Source organism: Arachis hypogaea, chromosome 17 (assembly GCF_003086295.3).
Source record: "Arachis hypogaea cultivar Tifrunner chromosome 17, arahy.Tifrunner.gnm2.J5K5, whole genome shotgun sequence".
Lineage (NCBI taxonomy): Eukaryota > Viridiplantae > Streptophyta > Magnoliopsida > Fabales > Fabaceae > Arachis > Arachis hypogaea.
In genome coordinates, this window is record NC_092052.1 from 1489266 (window position 1) to 1512561 (window position 23296).

Genomic DNA, 23296 nt, shown 5'->3' on the forward strand with positions numbered 1-23296 from the left:
TAGAAAAATGTGATATCCACAATCAACACATTACAAATTCTTCACAAAAGCTTGCGTGATTAACAATCCAATTCTAATGAATAATGAGGCCGTGTGTCACAATCCAGTTCTAATGAATAATTGAATATTTTGCTATGAAAATTTTAATATTATTTATTTTATTATATTTTATATATATATGGGAGTAGTTGTAATCTTTTCATTTGTGGTGTCCATCACTAATTATTAAACTAATTAAACTAATCAAACAAGAGAATTTGCTACCACACAACACAACACAGAATATATCAATATATAAAAATATAAAATATTTATTAAATAAATTATAATAATATATTAATATTTTATAAATATTAAAGTATAAATTAATATTGTAATTATTTTTAATATTTTTTAATTATATAAAATATTTAAAATAATTTTTATTTTAATAAATAATAATATATATTATTTATAAATTTATTTAAAAAATATAAATTAAAAATAAAATATGTGATAATATTTAAATATATTTAAAAAATATTTTTTATTTTTATTAACATATGAATAAATATGGTATCCAAAATGTATGTAAGACGTAAACGGCTAATTTTTTTTGTTATGGAAGTAGAAGTGGTGATATATCTTAACATTATAATTTTTTGTGTTTTTAAAATTGGAAAAGTACACAAATCGGAGGGTCCAATTTCTATACCTCAAATTTTTTAATTTTTTTACCACAAATCGGACGGTTCGATTTCTGTACCTCTACAAATCGGACAGTCCGATTTGTGTACCTCTAAAAATCGGACGGTCCAATTTCTGTACCTCTAATAAATTGGACGGTCCAATCTCTGTTTCTCTAGTTAAACAATTTCACATTTAATTATAACATTCTAACAATCCACATTTTAAAAAAATACCACTACGACTCCAATATTAAAAATAAAATACACGACGCAAACATAACAACTCAGCAAGTGTTCTGACTATGACCTTTGCTGGCTTTGCATTATTGCATTGTCACTTCAATAAATAATAACAATGACTCTTATCAAATGTATGTTTGGACATTATTATGTTTAGATAACAATGACTCTCTCTCTCTTTCTATCTCTCTCTTAGATCATCACGTGCGATTTTTGTTGAATAATTGGATTTGACCATTTTAACTTTGTAGAGGATTCGGATCAACCGTAGTGATTTCATGTTTGAAAACAAGATTTGCCTATGATATCCTTAATTGCATTTGCAACGTCACTTGAAAATGAATTTTATAATGTCTTAGTTCTGTTTTTTTTCAACGTTCTTCTTCTTTTAATTTAATATTCTTTCCTAAGATTGGATTATTACTTTATTAGGTAATTACTTTTTGTAACTTTGATAGAATAATATTCTATTTCTTGGGTTAATTTGATCTTTATTGTCTAGCTAGCTATATTATAAATTTTTCTCTTTTAGTCAATAAAATCATTTTCTAATATATATAATTCATATAATAATACTACTTTTATCATAATAACCAGATAGTAAAATATATACATTAATATTAAAAAAGAATTGAAAAAGCTAAGGTGATAAATAAAACAAACAATAATGCTAGGAATTAAGATGGTTCAGCCAAAAATCAACCAAATATTTTTGGGTGAATCCAAAATTTTTACGTGTACGGTGTTTATACTATATATTAGGATTTTTTTTTTCTTTATAAATTGGATGATTTTGAATCTGTTTTCTGATTTATCATGTTTTAGGCATTTGAAGAGAGGAGGAGGATGAAGAGATCAATTTCCATGATTCACGTTGCAATGATACATTTCCTCCTAATTTGAATGTAGTGAAACATTTAATAACCAATATTTTAAATCATAAATAAATAAAACTAATTATTATATTTATAATTAATTAAGTTGTTCTATTTTTGCCTGATTTAAAGTTGGTTCCATATACTTTTCCTAAAACAAATGTTATATTCTTAATATATAATTTGCAGCATATATAGTAGCATAGCCAAACAAATTACAACACCTTCATCTTCATCTCATCAAAGTGTGAGTGAGAGAGTGTGTGTCTTTTCAGAGAGAGAGAGAGAGGGGAAAAAGAGAGAAATCAAGATGAGAGAAAAAGAAGATGATGAAATTATTGTTGGTGCTCCTTTATTGTTTGAGACAAAAGAAGCAAGATTCAGAGGTGCTTACAAGTTGTTTGCATCAACAATATTGGTATCCATATCTTTGATTTTGTTCTACAGAGTAACAAACTTCCCAACAGCAACAAGAACAGAATCATGGGCATGGATTGTTATGTTGGTGTCTGAGATTTTGTTTGGATTGTATTGGATCATCACTCAATCTGTTCGTTGGAGAATAGCTTTTCAATCTCCATCCAAACATACCCTTTTACAAAGGTAATATAAATAAGGTTTCTATGAATATATTCATCATTACTATATTATTCAACCTTAATTTATTAGCTTTCTATTCCTAGTCCCTTTCTCTAAACTTCTCAAGTATTAATTAGTGCTCTTTCTAATTATGTGTTAACATTAATTAATTCCCCATCATATCACATAGCCATCTCCATGTTTGAACATCTCTCTCATCGGTGTTTAGTTGCTTTTTTTAATTGTTTGGTATTGGAAAGAAGAAAGACAAAAGAAACGGAAGACAAGAAAGAAAAAACAAAAGAAGCCTAAGCTATGTCCTGCTGCATGAGAGAAAGCCAATCATCTAAAGGTTGGAGTCTATCACTTTATTAGTATCATAGTGAATTAGTACAAATCTGAATGAGGCTTGATTACACATCTTTAAATAAAAAAAAATTCTTTAAAAAAAATCATATTCTACATGCTGTATCAGCATATTCTCTTGATTTACTAAAAGATAAACCTCAGTAGAATCAGTTTTGCATTGAAAGAAGCACCATGCTCTAAACTCATCCTTACCTGCGGGTATCCAACCCATTCAAATAGGGTAGACTACCCGACTCGCTTCGGATAAAGTAGGATAGAATTTGAGTATGTCTGCGGGTAGGGTAGGATACGGATTTAGAATGTACTCTATCCTATTTTACCACCACTTCATATATAACACATATTTTATAAAAAATTGGTATATAGTGAAGGAAGTGAAAGTTGAACTTACAATCTCCTTTGTATAATGACTTACAATAAATAAACAACCATTAAAACTAGTTAGTTAATTTAGTAATTTAAAGCATTAGTTTTTTATTTTTTATGTTATTAATATGTATAAAATTCAAAATGATTGAATTTTATATTTATTTTAAAAAAATTTGATATTTTTACGAGTAAGATAGGATAGAGTAAGGTTTAAAATTTTAGGGTGCAGGTAGGGTTAGGGTTGAGAGATTCTCAACCCACGGATACCCTACCATACCCTACCAAATGTCAGCCCTATCCATAGCCCAATCCATATAGCCCATAATTAGGAATGAAAATAGATCAAGCGGTCTGTTAGGAGCTTGCAGTCTAATTTGTATTTAGCATGATTTGACTTAGCTTGTTATAAAATAAACACAAATTCTTGTAAAAGTTTTGATATATTAATAGAATAAGTTCAAACTTACTAATTAGTCTTTTTGGCCAGTTAAAATATAATTAAATATATAAATAATTTTTTATTATTAACAAAATTATTAGATATCGTAAAATTTGTATATGTTGTTATATATGCAGATATGATGAAGAGAAAATGCCAGGGGTGGACATTTTTGTGTGCACAGCTGACCCAAAATTAGAGCCACCATTAATGGTGATTAACACAATATTATCAGCAATGGCATACAATTATCCTTCAAATAAGTTGAGTGTGTATCTCTCTGATGATGGAGGATCAGAGTTAACATTCTATGCACTCTTCAAAGCTTCCATTTTCTCAAAACATTGGTTGCCATTCTGCCGAAAATTCAATCTTCAAACTAGGTCACCTCACGCTTTTTTTTCGCCCCTAAATCATAATTATCATAGCCATCATCATGATCATGATGACTTTCACAAACAATGGTTATTTATCAAGGTATGTATGTAGTGATATTTTTTAAAATAAAATTAAAATATTGATGATGACAAAATTATTAAATAAGCCTTTTTCCCTTGAAAATTAAATATTTGAACACATGGTTTGAGTAATAATAAAAATTTGGAACTTTTCATCGTGTATTTGAATGTATCAACAAATAATTTTTAAAAATGTACCGATAATACCTTTTTTATATTATTATTATCATTAAATTAATTTATATGTTTATGTATATTAGTAATGTTTAAGCATTAGATCTTAATTACTTTTATTATTGCAAAATATAATACATAATTATATATATATATATGTATGTATTTGATGAAGCGTTTCAATAATTTTGCATTGAAAAAAATTATATGGCAGAAATTATACGAAGAAATGAAAAGTGATATTGAAACAACATTAGCAAAGGGTAAGGTTGCAGATGGTGAGAGGAATTTTCACAAAGGTTTCAAAGAATGGAGTTCGAAAACCAAAAAGCAGGACCATCAGTCTATCGTGCAGGTATATATATAGCTAAATTAGTTATTTATTTATTTATTATTATATATAGTTGTTTAATTTAATAAGCTAAGTTATTAGAAGGGATAAATGATCAAATTTATCTTAAAAGATTACTCGTTTTTTAAGTTAGTTCTCAAAAAATTTTTTTAATCAAATTCGTCTTTCAAAAATTTTAAATTAATCATATTAATCCTTCTGTTATTTTCTTTGTTGACGATGCCAAAATTTATTAATGTGATATGTTAAGTGATATTATATACAATATATAAATAGGAATTTTAATTGACTATTAGTATGATAAGTTTATAAAATTAGATTAAATTAAAACTTAATTGAGGGAATAACTTAAAACATTGAAATCTCTCGATTTAAGGTTGATTTGATCTGATTTCATAAACTATCATGTTAACAGCCAATTATGATTACAAAGTGTGTATTATAGTGTCACTTAGACTTAGTTTGGTAAAGCTTTTACTTTTTAAAAGTAGCTTATAAAAGCTAACTTTTAAAATATGACTTTTTAAAAGTTGTAGCATTTATGTTTGGTAAATTAAATTAAAAATTGCTTTTAATATTACAAGCAACAACAATTGCATTTGGTAAAATAGCTTTTAAAATTTAAAAATACTATAATAGACATAAATACAAGCATTAAATTTGAAAATTAGTTAACATATGAGGTTATATTAGACTTTTAAATTTTGAAAAACACAAGCCAACTTTGAAAAGCTCTATCTTAGGTGCTTTCAAAAGTATCCCGATCTTTTAAAAGCTGCAAGCACAAGCACATGATCTTTTTTATTTACCAAACACAAAATGAGGAGCTTGTGTAACACCCTACCACACAAAGCTTTACGCTTAAGTCGTAAAACAGAGGTGATGTGGTATTACGACCTCTAAAATAAAATAAGTACATATAATAGCAGAAAAGTTATAATATGCTAGGAGCCTTGAAGAAAAGGGGGAAATAAAAATCGCACAATAAAGGCGCAACGCTCAAGGAACGAGTTAACTTACGTGCTAAGAAAACCATAACTATCAAACATAAGCTAACAGAAGTGGGAATAGAGTGCCAAAGATACAAAATATCAAGCTCCTAACTCAGCCTGCGAAGTCAAGACTGGCCGGAGAATATTTACACATATATATACATACATATCCAAAACCCAAAAGTACATATACACAATCCTGCCTCTCCATAAACCTCTAAGAGGATCAAAAGAATAAGTCATGCGGAGAGAAAACTAAGTACATATATATACATCATAGCATAACAAAATATCCCAGTAACCACTTCGCTTCAAGAGTCCAGACGCCTAACGAGATGCCTCTCGACCTGCATCTGAAAAATAACAACATAGTATGGAATGAGAACCGGAGGTTCTCAGTATGGTAAAGGTGCCACACACATAATATATAAGGTCCTGGGAATGCCAGAGGCAATCCTAAAACGCCGACACTCAGATTATAGAGCTTAAAGTATTAAACAGAAGCCATAAAAGGTGGTTTCCTAAAAATATTTAATCCTAACTTAACTTAACCTTAACTCTAAGTCCTATACTGCCATTCCTCCATACCTCCAACTCCATCATGCATTTTCACGGACAAATAGACAGATAAAGGCAAACACAAGAAGGTTACAACTACTGCAGGTAACAAATACACATTTAGCATGGAAAATACAGATAGGCACACCCAATTAGAGCACAAGCAAGTAATTCAAGTAATATGCATATGATGCATGCCTGTCCTATGGCTGATGAGGCTCATCTGTCGGTTATCCAGCCAACCCGACAAGTCTGAATTGTCCTTAGACTGTCCCCCGACGTGCATCCCCAAGAGTCTATGCATAGATTTTTCTCAAATAATCAATATTGCTCAATGGGGGTAACATTCCCGGGAATTTATATAGTGCCCGGTCACACTTACGTCGTAGGGTCAACAGAGTATCGAGTTTCCAACCTGGTATACGTGGTGGCAAGCCACGGCACTTAATCCAGGGAATCTCGTATCTCAGATTATTCAAATTCATAAGCCATATAAATAATTCAATTATAATTCATCAACATCCACATCATTCTCAATTGCATCTCATTCATCATCATACATTAAACATATTCAATCCTTATCCTTCATTATATCACCTCCCATTCCATCCATCAATAGTTTCAATTCAAAACATAATTCATTCTTTTCTAAGAATCAAACTTCAAACTTAAAACATACTCACTTTCTTAATAACTCAAAATCAAACCTTATAACCTTTAAATCTAAATCTCTTTTAAATAATCATCTAAATAAAATCTCTAATTTTTTATAAAATTTCGGCAGCATCTCCTCTAAAACTCGGACTTTGCCACCCTGTTCGGGTGCAAACCTGTATTCTTTTCAATTCAACATACCCTTTCTCATCATCATAACAACCACCACAATAAATCTACCTCAAATCAACAATTAAACTCATACAATATTCAAATCCAACAACCAAAATTCAACTAAGGATCATAGTTCACAAATCCTAGGCTTTTAACACAAAATACCTCATTATCACAACAACCTCCACAATAGTTATACCTCAAATAAATAATTCACCAAATCATTAGTTAATCAACAATAACATTCAACCATAATTCTCTCCAAATTAACATAACAACATTCACCATCCAAAATTAAAAACTAATTATCCAATAAACTTCAACCAAATATATTCATCGACAAATTACTAAATATTAAATATACACCTGCATTCCAACTTATCCTATGGTCATCTAGTCTAAGTTTTCACAGAACATTATATATTAAATGTAAGAAACCTAAACCATACCTTAGCCGATTTCCACGTAACGACCAAAGCTATTTATTCAAAACCAAAACAGCCCCTCAAAACTCAACTAATCCGCTTCCTCCAAGTTCCAGTATTCACAATTTCAAGCTCCAATTATTTATTTTCAACCTAATACACATTCATAATACATATATACCCAATTTAATACTCAAAGCTCAAATTTAATGAAATTAAAATAGAATTATCGTATCCTCACCTTACCCAAGCTTCACATAAGCAAGAGTGAACGTTTCTCTCAAGCTAATTGGATCCTAAAACATCAGAAATCAAAGAAATTCAACATTCCCACTTAAAATTCGAAAATTGGGGGAAATGAGAGGCTGAAGTGGAATATCAAGTTACCTATGAAATTGTTCCGGTAGAAACGTAGAGCTCGACGCAGTGAATGCGTGGCCGCAAACGGTGCGACGATTGGAGCTCGAACGGAGGAATTACGGGATTTGGAACTTTGCCGTAAAGGTTCGGCGTTCCTTTCCTCTCCCTGGAGCTCAGCTGCGTCCTTGAGGAAATGAGGGAAAAAGAGCCCGTGGCTCTTTTTAATGGGCTGGTCCGGTTGGACCGATAGCCCGGTTCGGATTCGGTCCAACCGGTTCGGTCCTTTCGGTCCAATTTTGGACCGTTTTCTTCGAAATTAGTGTCAAAATTCTCGTTTCGATGAGCTCTACCCTAATTTAATATAGCATTCACATTTCTAATCCTCCTTATTAAAAACTAATTTATTAACTAATTATCTACTAATTTAACCGGGGTTTACAGCTTGAGCTTTTAAAAAGCACAAGCACCTCTTCGAAAAGCTTTACCAAACCAAGCCTTAATGTGTCACATTAACAAATTTTAACGTCGTTAGCAACAAAAATGACGAAATGACTAAAATAACTAATTTAAAATTTTTAAATGAATTTAATTTTTAAAAAATAGAGATAAATTTAAAAAAGGATAAGTATTATTTTGATCATTAATGTTTACAGTCAAAATCAAATTCATTCCAACATTTTTTTTTATTTGAAATAATCCAAAAATATTTTATTTCATATTAAAACCATCATTTTTAATAAAATTTTTAATTTTATTACTAAATTATTTCTATTTTAATAAAAAAAATATATAATTTTTTTTTTAAAAGAAAAGAACACAAGGGGAGGAAAGAAAAGGGGAAAGGACGCAAAGGGGGAGGAACAGGGGAAAGGGGAAGGGGGGAGGGGGACGGAGCCGGTAAAGTTTGGAGTTGCCATTGCCATTGGGAATCAGAGCTTGCAAGGGAGAGAGGAGACGCGAGCCAGGGAGAGAGCTCGCCGTCGCGCTCCACCACTGTCGCCGCTGATACCGACCTCGCCATCACTTTGCGTTCTCGTCGCTGCACCTCGCCGCCTCACCGTTACACCTCGCCGTCTTGTTGCTGCACCTTCTCGTTTTTGCTTCTGCTTCTGCTTCTTGCTTAGTCTTCTGCGTTTTGTGTTGGCTTTTGCTTCTTGCTTCGATTTTTGCTTTATGCTTTTGCTTGAGCTTATGCTTCTGCTTCTTCTGCTTTTGTGTCTGCTTTTATTTTTATTTTTGCTTTTGATTTGTTATTTTTTTATTTTATTGTTGTTGTGTATTGATTTTATTGTTGAATTTGATGTTGTTTCTGAATTTGAATAGTTTATTATTGTTAGTGTTCTTGAATTGATTATTAGTATTTGGTGGGGGTAAGGAAGGTGGTGGTGGTGGCAGTAAAGGTGCTGGTAGTGATAGAGGGTATTTTTGTCCGTAAAAAATTAAAAGGACAATTTTAATATTAAATAAAATATTGGGGACGATTCATAATCTAAAATAATATCGAAAACGAATTTAATTTTAATTATAAATCTTAGAGACAAAAATAGTACTTATCTCTTTAAAAAATAAATGATTTTTCAAAAACTAATATGATTATTTACTCTTATTAGAAATATGATCATTTATTATTTGATTTTCCCAGATCATAATCGATGGAAGGGATAAAAATGCTGTAGATGAAGAGGGAATACAATTGCCAAGAGTTGTATACATGGCACGTGAGAAAAGACCCAATTACCCTCACCATTTCAAAGCAGGAGCTATGAATGCATTGGTATATATCAAGATCAATTTTTTTTTTATCATAGAGTAATTAATTATACATATTAATTTATTGTTATTATACAGATAAGAGTGTCATCGGAGATAAGCAATGGTCCCTTGATTCTGAACTTGGATTGTGACATGTACCCAAGTAACGCAGATACAATTCAAGAAACACTATGTTTCTTCATGGATGAATCCAGAGGCCAAAACATTGCTTATGTTCAATTCCCACAAAACTATAATAATCTCACCAACAATGATCACTATGCCAGTTCTTGCCTTGCCACAGATATGGTAACTGGTTAACCATATTTTTATATAAAAATAATAACCTAGAATTGTTAGACTAAATTTTTTACTTATGAATAATTTTAATATAAAAATATTTGATTATTTTAGTATTTTATATTGTTATGGTATATTAACATAAAGCATCTATGATATTTTGGAAAAAAGATTTTAAAAAAATAATTAAAAAATAAATTTAATACATAATTTGGATTATTTATTGAGATATTTATTCCTAATAATTTAATATTAAAAAAATTAAATTTTTAATTGAATGGACATATTTAATTAAAATTATTTTTTGATATAATATGTATCTACATTTTAACTATTATCATCATAAAATATCTTTATTAGAGGGAACCACTTAAATAAAGACGTTTAAAATATTTTTTTTAAAAGCATTTTCTAATCATTAAAATTTAACATATATAATCGATTAAGCTGTATTATTTTTGTCAAAATTAGATAAGACAAATTAATTTGACAAAAAAACTAATATACCAAATTTTAAAGCGATCTAAATTAATATTTTTTTATAAAAAACAACTACAATATCTTTATTATAAAAATATAAAATACAATATTTTTCATCTTTTCTTTTCTTATTCTTACGTAATTTTATTATCCCTCATCATATAGTGACACTATTAATTTGTTGTGTATGTACAAATTAAAGATTGAGCTGGCTGGAATAAGTGGACATGGAGCTGCCCTGTATTGTGGAACAGGGTGCTTCCATAGAAGAGAAAGCCTCTCTGGATCTCACTTTAGAGATTACAAAGCCAAATTGGATCATATGATTATGAACACCAAAATAGAAGATAATAGAACAGTTGATGAATTGAATGAAGCATCAAAACTTCTTGCTACTTGCACCTATGAGCATGGCACCCTTTGGGGGAAGGAGGTATATATTTATTTATATTGGTATTTATTTGGAAATTAACAAATTTATTGATTACTTTAATTATTATTTCACAATTTGATATGCTTAACTTTGTGTTCTATGATATTTTAGCATAGATTTGAGAATTTAGTTTTGATGCACTCGTACATTTAATTATGTATTACTATATTAATAAAAATAATTAATTTTTTATTAATTGCGTGAATAGTCATAAAAAAAACAAATGTGATTAAATGTGATGGTTTTAGATAAACTTGAGAAGGGGGTTGAATCAAGTTAGTTTAAAATTTAGAGTTTCAAACTCTGTTGCAGTGGAAGCTTAAGTTGCAGGAGATTATTTGAAATTATCTCATACGCAGAACATTAAAAGAGCAGAGAAGAAGAGAAAGGGGCCAGCATGTATCCTGGTTCGGATTCTCAGTACCATGAATCCTACGTCCAGTCTCCACCACAAACCATGGTGGAATTTTCACTATAATCCTCAGATTACATACACCAATACTATTGAATTACTCCCTAATCCAACTAGTATCTACCCCAAGCTTTCTTCACCAAAGCTTAGCAACCCCAAAGTACTAACCCAACTTGGAAGGGGAATCTACACAGATTCAATTCTCACCAAGTGCTAACCCAACTTGGCAAGGGGAACTAATCCTAGTTCATACACCCAAATTACATCAGAAAACAAACAATGGTTATTTTGCATCACTCATGCATTTTCTCTCTTGGCTTTTGAACCTCACATAATAGCCTTTTCTCAAAACAGAAAATAACGCAAGACAGCCATAACAAAAAATTCAGAATTAAGCTTGAGTAGAAGAAAGAGATTCCAGCTCTGTGTTAGAGATGGTGCTCTGAATGTGTGTGCTCTCTTCCTTGGCTTGAAATGTTGGAGTGAAGCTTGTTATATATCTTCAACTTGGCTTCATTGTAGCTTCATCCTTTTGCTTGTCCTTGCTGCCCGTTGGAGCTGGCACAGCTAGCAAGCTGTCCTTCTTCATCATGCTCCACTACCCCTGCTGCTGGAGGAGCTCGTCCACCACCTCTGTGGTCCTTGGTTTTATTTTCTTCCTTGGCATGCTCTCCTTTTTCATCCTGCTCCATGATCTCTGCCATACGAGGAGCTTCACCCACTACCTCTGCTGCTTGGCAAGTTTGTGTTTTGTTTAACCACCAACAAAGTGTTGCTCTACTATTGTCATTGGGTTAGTGGGGTGTCCTTGTGTCTTGTTGCTTTGCTAGAGCCCCAGCTGTCCTTGATGTTGACAAATGTCCTTGTCTTTCTTTTCTTTTTGCCAAATGCATAACCTTTTATTCTTGCTGAATGGTGCAACAAGAATGAGGAGTATTAGTTCTTTACATGGCTGAAGCTTGCTAGACTTGGGCTGATGCAATGTGGACTTGGACATTTGGGCCTGCATCACTAACACTCACATTAAACAATATTGGGCTTTCAACCCAAAACAATGTTTGTCATCATTTATAAAATCCAAAATCAAACTTAGACTTAACAATCTCCCCCTTGATGACAAACATGATAAAATAGGAAAATTAAAGACTAATTTAGAAGAGTTAAGAACGCTTCCCTTTGATGACATTCAGATTGTGAGTTGCTCCCCCTGAATGCTAGCATTACTCCCCCTTAATCATGGCTTACTCGCAACTTCTGACAATGAGGGGGAGGACAATGGAACCTCTGATGAATCCAACTCTGATGCCTAGCTCATTTTATCTCATATGTGATTATGATTTAGTTTCCTTTTGAACTTGTTTAATATTTTGGATGACTATAAAAACCCTTAACTACTCTGCTACTTAAACTATATGCACCAGCCACTAACAAATTTTGTGCAGGTTGTTTTTCGTTTCCTCCCTTGATGACAAAAGGGGGAGAAAAGAAAAGGAATGTTAGCTTTGGTTTTGGGATTAATAGTAATAGTTAAGAACACTTCCCTTTGATGATATTCGGATTGTGAGTTGCTCTCCTTGAATGCTAGCATTACTCCCTCTTAATCATGGCTTACATCTTTACCTGGACAAAACTTAAAAAAACAGCCAAGACCAATATTTCCAAGCAATATATCATAGTAATGAAAGCACAGAGCAATTAACACTAATCACAACATAGGGCAAATCATAGCACCACAAAACATTGTTCTTAACTATTACTATTAATCCCAAAGCCAAAGCTAACATTCCTTTTCTTTTTTTTTCCCTTTTGTCATCAAGGGAGGAAACGAAAAATAACCTGCAAAAAATTTGTTAGTGGCTGGTGCATATAGTTTAAGTAGCAGAGTAGTTAAGGTTTTTTATCGTCATCCAAAATATTAAACAAGTTCAAAAGGAAACTAAGTCATAATCACATATGAGATAAAATGAGCTAGGCATCAGAGTTGGATTCATCAGAGGTTCCATCGTCCTCCCCCTCATTGTCAGAAGTTGTGAGTCCAACTTCTATATCCTCCACAAAGTCCCTCAGAATCCAAATTCTCTCCTTGGTCTTCTTCAGAGCATTTTCCTCCATAACCTGGTTCCTTTTGCGCTCGGCACCATGAGTGAGAAGAAGGTCAGTAAGATTGATGAACTCCTCAAGTACGTTCTTCAGAGTGCGTGTCATGACCGTGATTGTGGTGGAAGTTGAAGGGAAAATCAGAGGATCCTCATCATCAGAGGGAACATCAGTGCTGTCATCAGTTTGGCGACGCCTGAGTGCTGTTTTCTTTACTGCACCACCCCCGTTTATGTATGAGTTACAATCTTTTGAAATTTCAGCCCCAAAATCAACATTGTAATATTGAAAAAAATTTGTAAGAAGCATGGCATAAGGTAAAGCATTTTTGGTACTGACACAAGCATGCATATGTCTCACAAGCAAGTAAGCAAAAGAGATAGAAGTTTTGAAAAGAAGTGCAAACAGAACCAGTGTGTCACAAAATGAGACGCGTTAAAAATAGCCATATTTATATAGCACTGGTTTGTAGAAGATGAAGGAGTGGAGAGTGTAGTATGAATGGATGCATGCAGTGGGAAGTTATAATAAGCTTTAGAGAAGTGTAAAGGTTGCACCTTGAAAAGATAAAAATTCAAACTTTGAAAACGTTTTGAAAGTTACAGCTGTAACCTTTGTACGTTTGAAAATAAGGATAAAAAAGTAAACAAAGTTGAAATTAATGTATGGATGCAAATGAAGTGAAGCCCAATTAAACAAAGTGCCAATGCCAAAAAAAAAATTTGAGACTGACAAAAAATGAGGTAAGACCAGTTGTCTCAAAAAATTTAAGTTGAATTTAAGCCAAAAAAAAATTGAAATCCCACTATTCATAAAGACTTAGTCAAGAAAAATTTCAAATTCCCAAAAATTGAAAAAGTCCCAAAGTTTTCAATAAAGAAAAGCCCATGGTTCCAAAGACTTTTTCAGCACTTGACGTCCATCAATCATTATGATCATATTTGAATCCAATAGGTTCACAGTGAATTAATGAAGTTTACTCATCATCTGCCAAAAAATCTCACCGCGATTTATGAGACAAAACATAAAAGATCTCATTATCAGAAACATTAAGAAAACAGAGATGAATTAAGAATGCCCAGTTCAGTTTGTAACTTGCAGAACCTTTCCTCTATCAATGGTTTGGTGAAAATATCAGCCAGCTGACCCTCAGAATTAACAAACTGAATATCTAAATTTCTATTTTGCACATGTTCTCTTATAGAATGAAAACAAACTTCAATGTGCTTTGTTCTTGAGTGCAAAACAGGGTTTTTGGAAATATTAATAGCACTCATGTTGTCACAAAATAATGGAATATTTGAGACATTCAGTTTATAGTCAGCTAGTTGAGTTTTCAGCCATAATAATTGAGAACAACAAGAGGAGGCTGCAATATACTCAGCTTCAGCTGTTGAAAGTGCTATTGTAGCTTGCTTTTTGCTAGACCAAACAATGAGAGATTTTCCAAGAAAGCAGCACATGCCACTTGTGCTTCTTCTATCAATTCTATCCCCAGCAAAATCTGCATCACAGAAACCCATTAATTGAAATGAATCAGTCTTAGGAAACCATAAACCATAATTAGTGGTACCAAGCACATATCGGATGATCCTCTTCACAGCTGAGAGGTGGGACTCCTTAGGCTTTGATTGAAACCTTGAGCAAACTCCAACACTTTGAATGATATCAGGCCTTGAGGAGGTTAGATACATTAAAGAACCAATCATCCCTCTGTAGCGTGTCTCATCAACATCTCTACTATGTTCATCCTTATCAAGCTTGATGTTAGGATGCATAGGGGTTCTCATTGGCTTAGCACAGTCCAGCCCAAACTTCTTGACAAGTTCCTTTGCATATTTTTTTTGATGGATGAATATGCCTTCTGCAGTTTGCTTGATATGCAAGCCTAGGAAGAAATTGAACTCTCCCATCATGCTCATATCAAATTCATTGGTCATAAGCTTAGTAAAATCTGCACACAAATTCTCATTATCCGAACCAAATATAATATCATCAACATAAACTTGCACAAGAATAAAATGATCATGATAATTCCTAATAAATAAAGTGGTGTCAGTGGCTCCTCTTTGAAAATTATTTTTCAACAAAAATGAGCTAAACCTCTCATACCAAGCTCTAGGAGCTTGTCTCAAACCATATAAGGCCTTAGCTAGTTTGAAAACATGGTTAGGAAAAGATTTGTTTTCAAACCCAGGTGGTTGAGCCACATAAACCTCTCTATCTATTATGCCATTGAGGAAAGCACACTTTACGTCCATTTGGAATAGCTTGAAGCCACAATGAGCAGCATACGCAAGGAGCAATCTGATGGCTTTCATTCGAGCTACAGGTGCAAAGGATTCATCGAAATCAATCCCTTCCTCTTGATCATATCCTTGAGCAACCAATCTAGCTTTGTTTCGGACTATGGATCCATCTTCACCCAACTTGTTTCTGAAAATCCATTTGGTGCCAGTGACTTTATTTCCATTTGGATAAGGCACCAATGACCAGACCTAGTTCTTCTCAAATTGCTGCAATTCCTCCTTCATAGCTAACACCCATGAAGGATCAGCAAGAGCTTCTTGGATGTTTTGAGGTTCAATCTTCGATAAAAGAGCAATGTTATTGGATTCGGCTCTTTTCAAAGATGAACGAGTAGTCCTACCAGAGGATGGATTTCCTATTATGAACTCTTCAAGATAGTTTTTCAGAAACCTCCATTCTCTTGGTCTTCTTGACTGGTTTGAGGATTCAAGTTTCTCTTGATCAACAATGGCCTCTGCATCAGTATTTTCTGCAGCAACAGGAGATAATTCCAAATTGTCTCCTGTAGAATTGGAATTTTCGTTGCTAGCAGGTGCAGCTTCATGAGAACTTGAATTTTGTTGAACTGACTCATCGTTCTTGGGTAATTCAGCTTCAAAATCTGGACTATCATCTATGTAAACACTAGGAACAATGTTAGACTCACAGAATGTGACATGCATGGTTTCTTCAACAGTTTTGGAGTTCTTGTTATAGACTCTATAGGCCTTGCTATTTGTGGAACAACCCAGAAAAATGCCTTCATGCGTTTTAGGATCAAATTTTCCTAAATTTTCTTTGATATTTAGAATGAAACACTTGCAGCCAAACACATGAAAATAACTAAGATTAGGAGAATGCCCTTTCCAAAGTTCATATGGGGTTTTCTTCAAAAACTTCCTAATGATGGTTCTATTTAAAACATAGTAAGCTGTATTCACAGCTTCAGCCCATAAGAACTTGGGGATTTCATATTCACATAACATAGCTCTAGCCATTTCTTGTAAACTTCTATTTCTTCTCTCAACAACACCATTTTGTTGAGGTGTTCTTGGACAAGAGAAGTTATGTGATATGCCTTGTTCATCACAAAAAGATTCAAAGTATTGATTTTCAAATTCTTTACTATATTCACTTCTAATTGAAACAATTTTTGAACCTTTTTCATTTTGAATCTTTTTGCTGAACTTTTCAAAAATAGAAAAAGCCTCATGTTTATGAGCAAGAAAGAACACCCAGCCAAATCTAGTATAGTCATCCACAATTACTATGCCATAACTCTTTCCTCCAAGACTTTGAGTTCTAGTAGGTCCAAACAGATCAAGATGCAACAACTCCAATGGTTTCTTAGTAGAGACATCTTCCTTGGGTTTGAAAGAGGTTTTAATTTATTTACCCATTTGACAAGCATCACAAATGATGTTCTTATCAAATTTTATATTAGGAAGACCTCTAACTAAGCCTCTCTTTACAAGCTTAGAGATTTGGAACATGCTAGCATGTCCTAACCTCTTATGCCACATCCATTTTTCAGATTCCATTGAAGAGAAACAAGTTACATTTTGAACTTTTAGATCATATAGAGTGATACCATAAATATTGTCACTTCTTTTGGCAACAAATAAAACAGCCCCTGTTTTCTCATTTATGACTCTACAATCAGATTTTCTAAAGGTTACAGCATATCCAAGATCACACAATTGACTTATGCTCAATAGATTATGCTTTAACCCATCAACTAAAAAGACACTATCAATGTAAGTTGAAAAATCTTTGCCAACCTTAACAATGGCAATTATTTTACCTTTACTATTATCTCCAAAAGTGACAAATTCTCCATTATACTTGTTGAGTTTAATGAAGAAAGTATCACTTCCGGTCATATGCCTTGAACATCCACTATCAAGATACCACATGTCCATTTTCTTCTTGGATGCAAGGCAAACCTGCATGTTCTTCAACTAACCTTAGGTATCCAAATCCATTTGGATCCTTTGATGTGAAATCTTCTTGGTTGCCCAAGAGCATTATAATCATGAACAACTTTATATAATTTACTATCATTACCAAAAGACTTAAGAAAGATGAAACATTGAGGAGGATCATGACCATTTCTATTGCTCTTGTAGCAATGATTCTTGCTTACTGATTTTTGAGTTTTGCTGAATCCTTTTGGTTTAAAAAGCTTGGAAGAGGAGGCTTCAGATTTTTTAAAGTTTTGTTTGAAAACAGCCTTGTTTTCCTCTATGAATCCAAGTCCAGATTTTTCAGATCCAAACCTTTGACTAGCAAGTAGTTTGTTCAGATTTTGAGAACCTTGAACAAAATTTGCTAAGTCTTCATTCAAATTTTTTATTTGTTCATTCAGCTTTTTGTTTTCAGAAATCAAATCAGTGAAAGCAGTAACTTCATGCTTAAGTTTGAATTTTTCTAATTCAGCTCGCAAGACAATGTTTTCTTCTTTTAAAAACTTTTCATTTCTAGTTTCATTTGCCTTAACCTTTTTCAAAAGAAGATCATTTTCTGTCCTTAAAGCCTCATTTTCTTTCTTACATTTTGCATACTTATCCAAGAGTTTCTTAGAGTTCACAGAAATATCTTTGATAATGTAGTGCAATTCATCAATAGATAAGTCAGAGAGATCTACCTCATCTTCATCATTATGATCTGCCATCAGACATAGTTGAGCTTCTTGATCTGAGCTCTCTGAGCTGGTGTCGTTTTCCAAGTCCTCCCATGTTGCCATTATCACCTTCTTTTTGTCTTTCTTGAATTTTTCGCCTTTCTTAAGTTGAGGGCAATCTGTCTTGAAGTGACCAGGTTCCTTGCAGTGATGGAATGTGAACTTGACTTGCTCTCTCTTGACATCTTTGGATGAAGAGCTTCCTTTGCCTTTGCTTTTGTATCTCATTATTCTTCTCATTTTTCTTGCAAAGAGCACCATTTCTTCATCTGAGAAATTGTCATCAGATTCTTCTCCTTGGGCTGTCATTCTTGATTTTAGTGCTATACTTTTCTTTTTGTCATCTTTGTCTTGAGACATGTGAGTGGTTTCATAGGCCAGCAGCTTGCCTCTTAGCTCATCATAGGTGATTTTGATCAAATCATTCCTTTTAGAGATGGCTGTGCTTTTTACTTCCCATTTCTTAGTGAGACTCCTTAGGATCTTCCTCACTAAGGTTTCTTCAGAGTATCTCCTTCCCATGGCATCCAGATTATTGATGATTATTGAGAACCTTTCGAACATTTGATCGATGCTCTCATCCTCCTTCATGCTGAACATTTCATACTCCTTCATCAGCATGTCAATTCTGGTCTCCTTCACTTGCTTAGTGCCTTCATGAGTGAGTCTGAGCTTGTCCCATATTTCTTTAGCCATTTTGCACCTTGACACCTTTCTGAACTCTTCGAAACTGATTGCGCAGTGCATCAGGTTGATTGCCTTGGCATTGAGTTCAACCTTCTTCTTTTCTTCATCTGTCCATTCGCTGTCCTCCTTTGCCACAACTTCTCCATCAGCATTCTGTTTGGTGGGAACGTTTGAACCGTTGAGAATGATCTTCCAGATGTTGTAGTCGATCAACTGCACGAAGATTCTCATTCTCTCTTTTTAGTAAGAGTAGTTGCTGCCATTGAAGTAGGGAGGTCTATTATTGGAATGCCCTTCAGTGAGAGTGAAAGCCACGATGTTGGGATTCATGTTGTTGGCCATAGATCTTTGCTTCAAGCTGTGAAGCTTGACTCCTTGAAACCTTCCTCCTGATACCAATTGATTGTTCTAGATGAACTTGAGAAGGGGGGTTGAATCAAGTTAGCTTAAAATTTAGAGTTTCAAACTCTGTTGCTGTGGAAGCTTAAGTTGCAGGAGATTATTTGAAATTATCTCATACGTAGAACATTAAAAGAGCAGAGAAGAAGAGAAAGGGGCCAGCATGTATCCTGGTTCGGATTCTCAGTACCATGAATCTTACGTCCAGTCTCCACCACAAACCATGGTGAAATTTTCACTATAATCCTCAGATTACATACACCAATATTATTGAATTACTCCCTAATCTAACTAGTATCTACTCCAAGCTTTCTTCACCAAAGCTTAGCAATCCCAAAGTGCTAACCCAACTTGGAAGGGGAATCTACACGGATTCAATTCTCACCAAGTGCTAACCCAACTTGGCAAGGGGAACTAATCCTAGTTCATATACCCAAATTACATCAGAAAATAAACAATGGCCATTTTGCATCACTCTTGCCTTTTCTCTCTTGCCTTTTGAACCTCACATAATTGCCTTTTCTCAAAACAGAAAATAACGCAAGACAGCCATAACAAAAAATTCAGAATTAAGCTTGAGTAGAAGAAAGAGATTCTAGCTCTGTGTTAGAGATGGTGCTCTGAATGTGTGTGCTCTCTTCCTTGGCTTGAAATGTTGGAGTGAAGCTTGTTATATATCTTCAACTTGGCTTCATTGTAGCTTCATTTTTTTGCTTGTCCTTGCTGCCCGTTGGAGCTGGCACAACTAGCAAGCTGTCATTCTTCATCATGCTCCACTACCCCTGCTGCTGGAGGAGCTCGTCCACCACTTCTGTGGTCCTTGATTTTGTTTTCTTCCTTTGGCATGCTCTCCTTTTTCATCCTGCTCCATGGTCTCTGCCATACGAGGAGCTTCACCCACTACCTCTGCTGCTTGGCAAGTTTGTGTTTTGTTCAACCACCAACAAAGTGTTGCTCTGCTATTGTCCTTGGGTTAGTGGGGTGTCTTTGTGTCTTGTTGCTTTGCTAGAGCCCCACCTGTCCTTGATGTTGACAGATGTCCTTGTCTTTCTTTTCTTTTTGCCAAATGCATAACCTTTTATTTTTGCTGAATGGTGCAACAAGAATGAGGAGTATTAGTTCTTTACATGGCTGAAGCTTGCTAGACTTGGACTGATGCAATGTGGACTTGGACATTTGGGCCTGCATCACTAACACTCACATTAAACAATATTGGGCTTTCCACCCAAAACAATATTTGTCATCATTTATAAAACCCAAAATCAAACTTGACTTAACAAAATGATTGTGTAATTTAATCTCTCAATGCATAATTGAAATTAATAAACTCTAAATTTTATTTCATCTCTTAATTATAAAAATTTTGATATTATATCATAATAAAACTACTTATCTTAAAAATTTAAATTATTAAATAAGAACACATAAATAATTATATATATACTTATATAACTATAAGTTTAATTTTCATATTATCATTATAAATAAATTTTATACAAATAACTAATCGGGTATTATCACACCAACAAAAATAATTAATTTTTAAATCTACTACTTAATAAAAAAGTCATCTAAATGAATGATGAGTCAGATTGAATATCTCTATATATATAACTAACAAGAAAATATATAAATTATAATAACTTGTAGATGGGATTGGTGTATGGGATTCCAGTGGAAGACATAGCAAGTGGGCTTGCAATAACATGCAGGGGATGGAGATCAATATACTATAATCCAGAAAGGAAAGCATTCATTGGTGTAGCTCCAACAACCTTAGATGTTGCACTTGTTCAGCATAAGAGGTGGTCGGAGGGGATGTTCCAAATTTTCTTATCAAAGTACTGTCCTTTCATTTATGGGCATGGCAAGATCAACATTGGTATTCAAATGGGGTATTGTGTCTACCTCTTATGGGCACCTTTGTCACTTCCTACTCTTTCTTATGCCATTCTTCCTCCTCTTTGCTTGATTCGTGGAATACCATTATTCCCACAGGTTTGCTTTCCATTCTTAATTAAAGAGAAAGTTCTAGGCATTATTATTGCTATTGATTTGAATTAGGATTGAACTTGGTGTATGTTGTCATGCACTGAGATAATTTAATTTAAGTTTAATCATTTTGTTCGTCGTTATAGTTTTATTAATTTATAATTAGATTTTTATATATTTTTTTAATTAAGTTCTTATACTGTTTTTAATTTTATAATTAGATCTTTTAGTGTAAAAAATGTTAGAATTAACTGAATATTTATTCACAAATTGAAGGTATTTAACTATTTATAATTAAAAATTTAATTAGATCATTAATCACATATATTTAAAAAAAATATTATGTTAATTTTAATATTTTTTATATAAAAATTACTTAATTATAAAATTAAAAGCAGTGTTAAGACCCAATTAAAAAAATATATAAAAACCTAATTAAAAATTTGATAAAATTATAAGGATTAATAGAATAATTAAATCATTAATTTATTGTAGTACATATATATCTCTAAGATATTTTTCTTTGACTTAATCATTATTTGCCGAATCAACTTTGTGAAGGAGTCACCAAAAAAAACTTTGTGAAGGAAGTTCATAAACAATTAAGGATATTAGAGTGATCCATAACAAAATGATCAGACGAATAATAAATTACCAAAATAAATTAAATTTTGTGCATATGCTCTAAAATAATCAAATAGTACAAATCTTAGTATAATTTTACATCAATAACTTTTGCTAAATATATACTATTAAATTGTTATAAATCAAATTTAAATTATGAGTTTAATTTTAATTAGCTGAGAGTATTTATATGGTTTTTCAATTGAATTTATACATCTAAATGAAATTTAAGTGGTGGATTTAAAAATAAATCATTTTTATTAATATAATAATATAATTTTATATAAAAAATTTTATGTATTATTAGTGTATCAAAATTAAATTCTTAAATCATTCCAAAAAATGATACAAATAAAAAACAAAAATCATATACCTCAAATAAAGCTAATACTTAACAATTTCTCCATATTCCTTAATTATATTTGATATTCATTAGTTTTTCCTAGCTAGCACTTAACTAACTTATTTTAATTAATTCTTTGTATTTTAAATATGTATGTCTTAATTTGCAGCCTACAAGCCTTTGGTTCCTTCCCTTTGCATATGCATTTGTAGCCAACAATGTTTATAGCCTATGTGAGGCATTGAGTTGTGGATCCACAATAAAGAGTTGGTTGAACTTGCAAAGAATGAGATTCATAAGGAGAACCACTTCCTATTTCTTTGGATTCATTGATACCATAACAAAGCAATTGGGACTATCACAAACAAATTTTGTAGTAACAGACAAGGTTGTCACCGAGGATGTTCAAAAGAGGTATGAGAAAGAAATCATTGACTTTGGAGGATGTTCATCAATCATGTTGACCATGTTGGTAACATTGGCATTACTAAACCTTCTTGGTCTTCTTGTGGGAATTAGGAGAATTATTATGGGACAATTGATTATGATTATTCAAATTGTGATTAGTGCAATGATTGTAATGGTGAATTTACCAGTTTATGAAGCTCTTTTCATTCGTAGTGATAAAGGTAGCATATCAAGCAATGTGATGATTAAGTCCTTTGTGTTGGCCTCAATGGCATGCTTCATTGCAACTTTTGTCCTCTAATTATTGTAGAGCTTAAAGTCAAAGAAATGTGCAATAATGAATTAATGATATTGAAGTAGTGTATATTTGTGTTCCAATAATATATATTGATAAAAATCTTGAATCTCTCTCAATCTCTTTCCAATTTTGTTTTAGCTTATTGGAGTTCTTAATATATATTTTATTTTGCAGCCAGAGTTTTGTTATTATTAGTATGTATTTATTCACAATTTCACACTCAATAACTCAACCTCTTTATTTTTTTAAAAATATGTGCATAAGTTAAAAATATTGAATTTATAAAAATTAAAATATATTTATAGAAAAATATTAAATAATTTATTTTTTTTCGTATTTTACTAATATCTTTTTTCCTATGCATTTTTCTAATTATATATTATTGAATAAGAATCTAAATTTTAAAAAAAGAA

General features: G+C 32.5%; 1 protein-coding gene and 1 long non-coding RNA gene across 7 annotated transcripts; one reads left to right on the forward strand and one right to left on the reverse strand.

Moving 5' to 3' along the window:
• The first annotated feature begins 1988 nt into the window (after positions 1–1988).
• On the forward strand, positions 1989–22999 carry LOC112764913 (cellulose synthase-like protein E6). Of its 6 annotated transcripts, none has more exons than XM_025810739.3 (9): positions 1989–2386; positions 2626–2714; positions 3677–4016; positions 4386–4526; positions 9329–9460; positions 9535–9747; positions 10421–10651; positions 20869–21216; positions 22347–22999. In XM_025810739.3, exons 3-9 carry the CDS (start codon positions 3693–3695, stop codon positions 22884–22886), a joined length of 1929 nt encoding a protein of 642 aa, XP_025666524.1. In that variant the 5' UTR covers positions 1989–2386; positions 2626–2714; positions 3677–3692; the 3' UTR covers positions 22887–22999. The 6 variants fall into 6 exon arrangements, with proteins under 6 accessions (XP_025666524.1, XP_025666523.1, XP_072078244.1 ...); XM_072222141.1 differs by having other exon boundaries at positions 2120–2386; positions 2592–2714; XM_025810740.3 differs by having other exon boundaries at positions 2248–2386; positions 2623–2714.
• LOC140180825 (uncharacterized) lies at positions 5572–7882 on the reverse strand. Its single transcript, XR_011874812.1, has 4 exons — positions 7714–7882; positions 7568–7622; positions 7351–7479; positions 5572–5868 (listed from the first exon to the last, which is right to left on the reverse strand). It is a non-coding gene; the product is annotated as an uncharacterized lncRNA (long non-coding RNA).
• Positions 23000–23296: the final 297 nt, after the last annotated feature.

Coding starts and splice junctions, on each gene's coding strand:
- LOC112764913 (XM_025810738.3), top strand. CDS start 2,094: ATGAGAGAAAAAGAAGATGATGAAATTATTGTTGGTGCTCCTTTATTG. Junction 4,017..4,385: donor AACAATGGTTATTTATCAAG/GTATGTATGTAG, acceptor ATTATATGGCAG/AAATTATACGAAGAAATGAA. Junction 9,748..10,420: donor CTTGCCTTGCCACAGATATG/GTAACTGGTTAA, acceptor TACAAATTAAAG/ATTGAGCTGGCTGGAATAAG.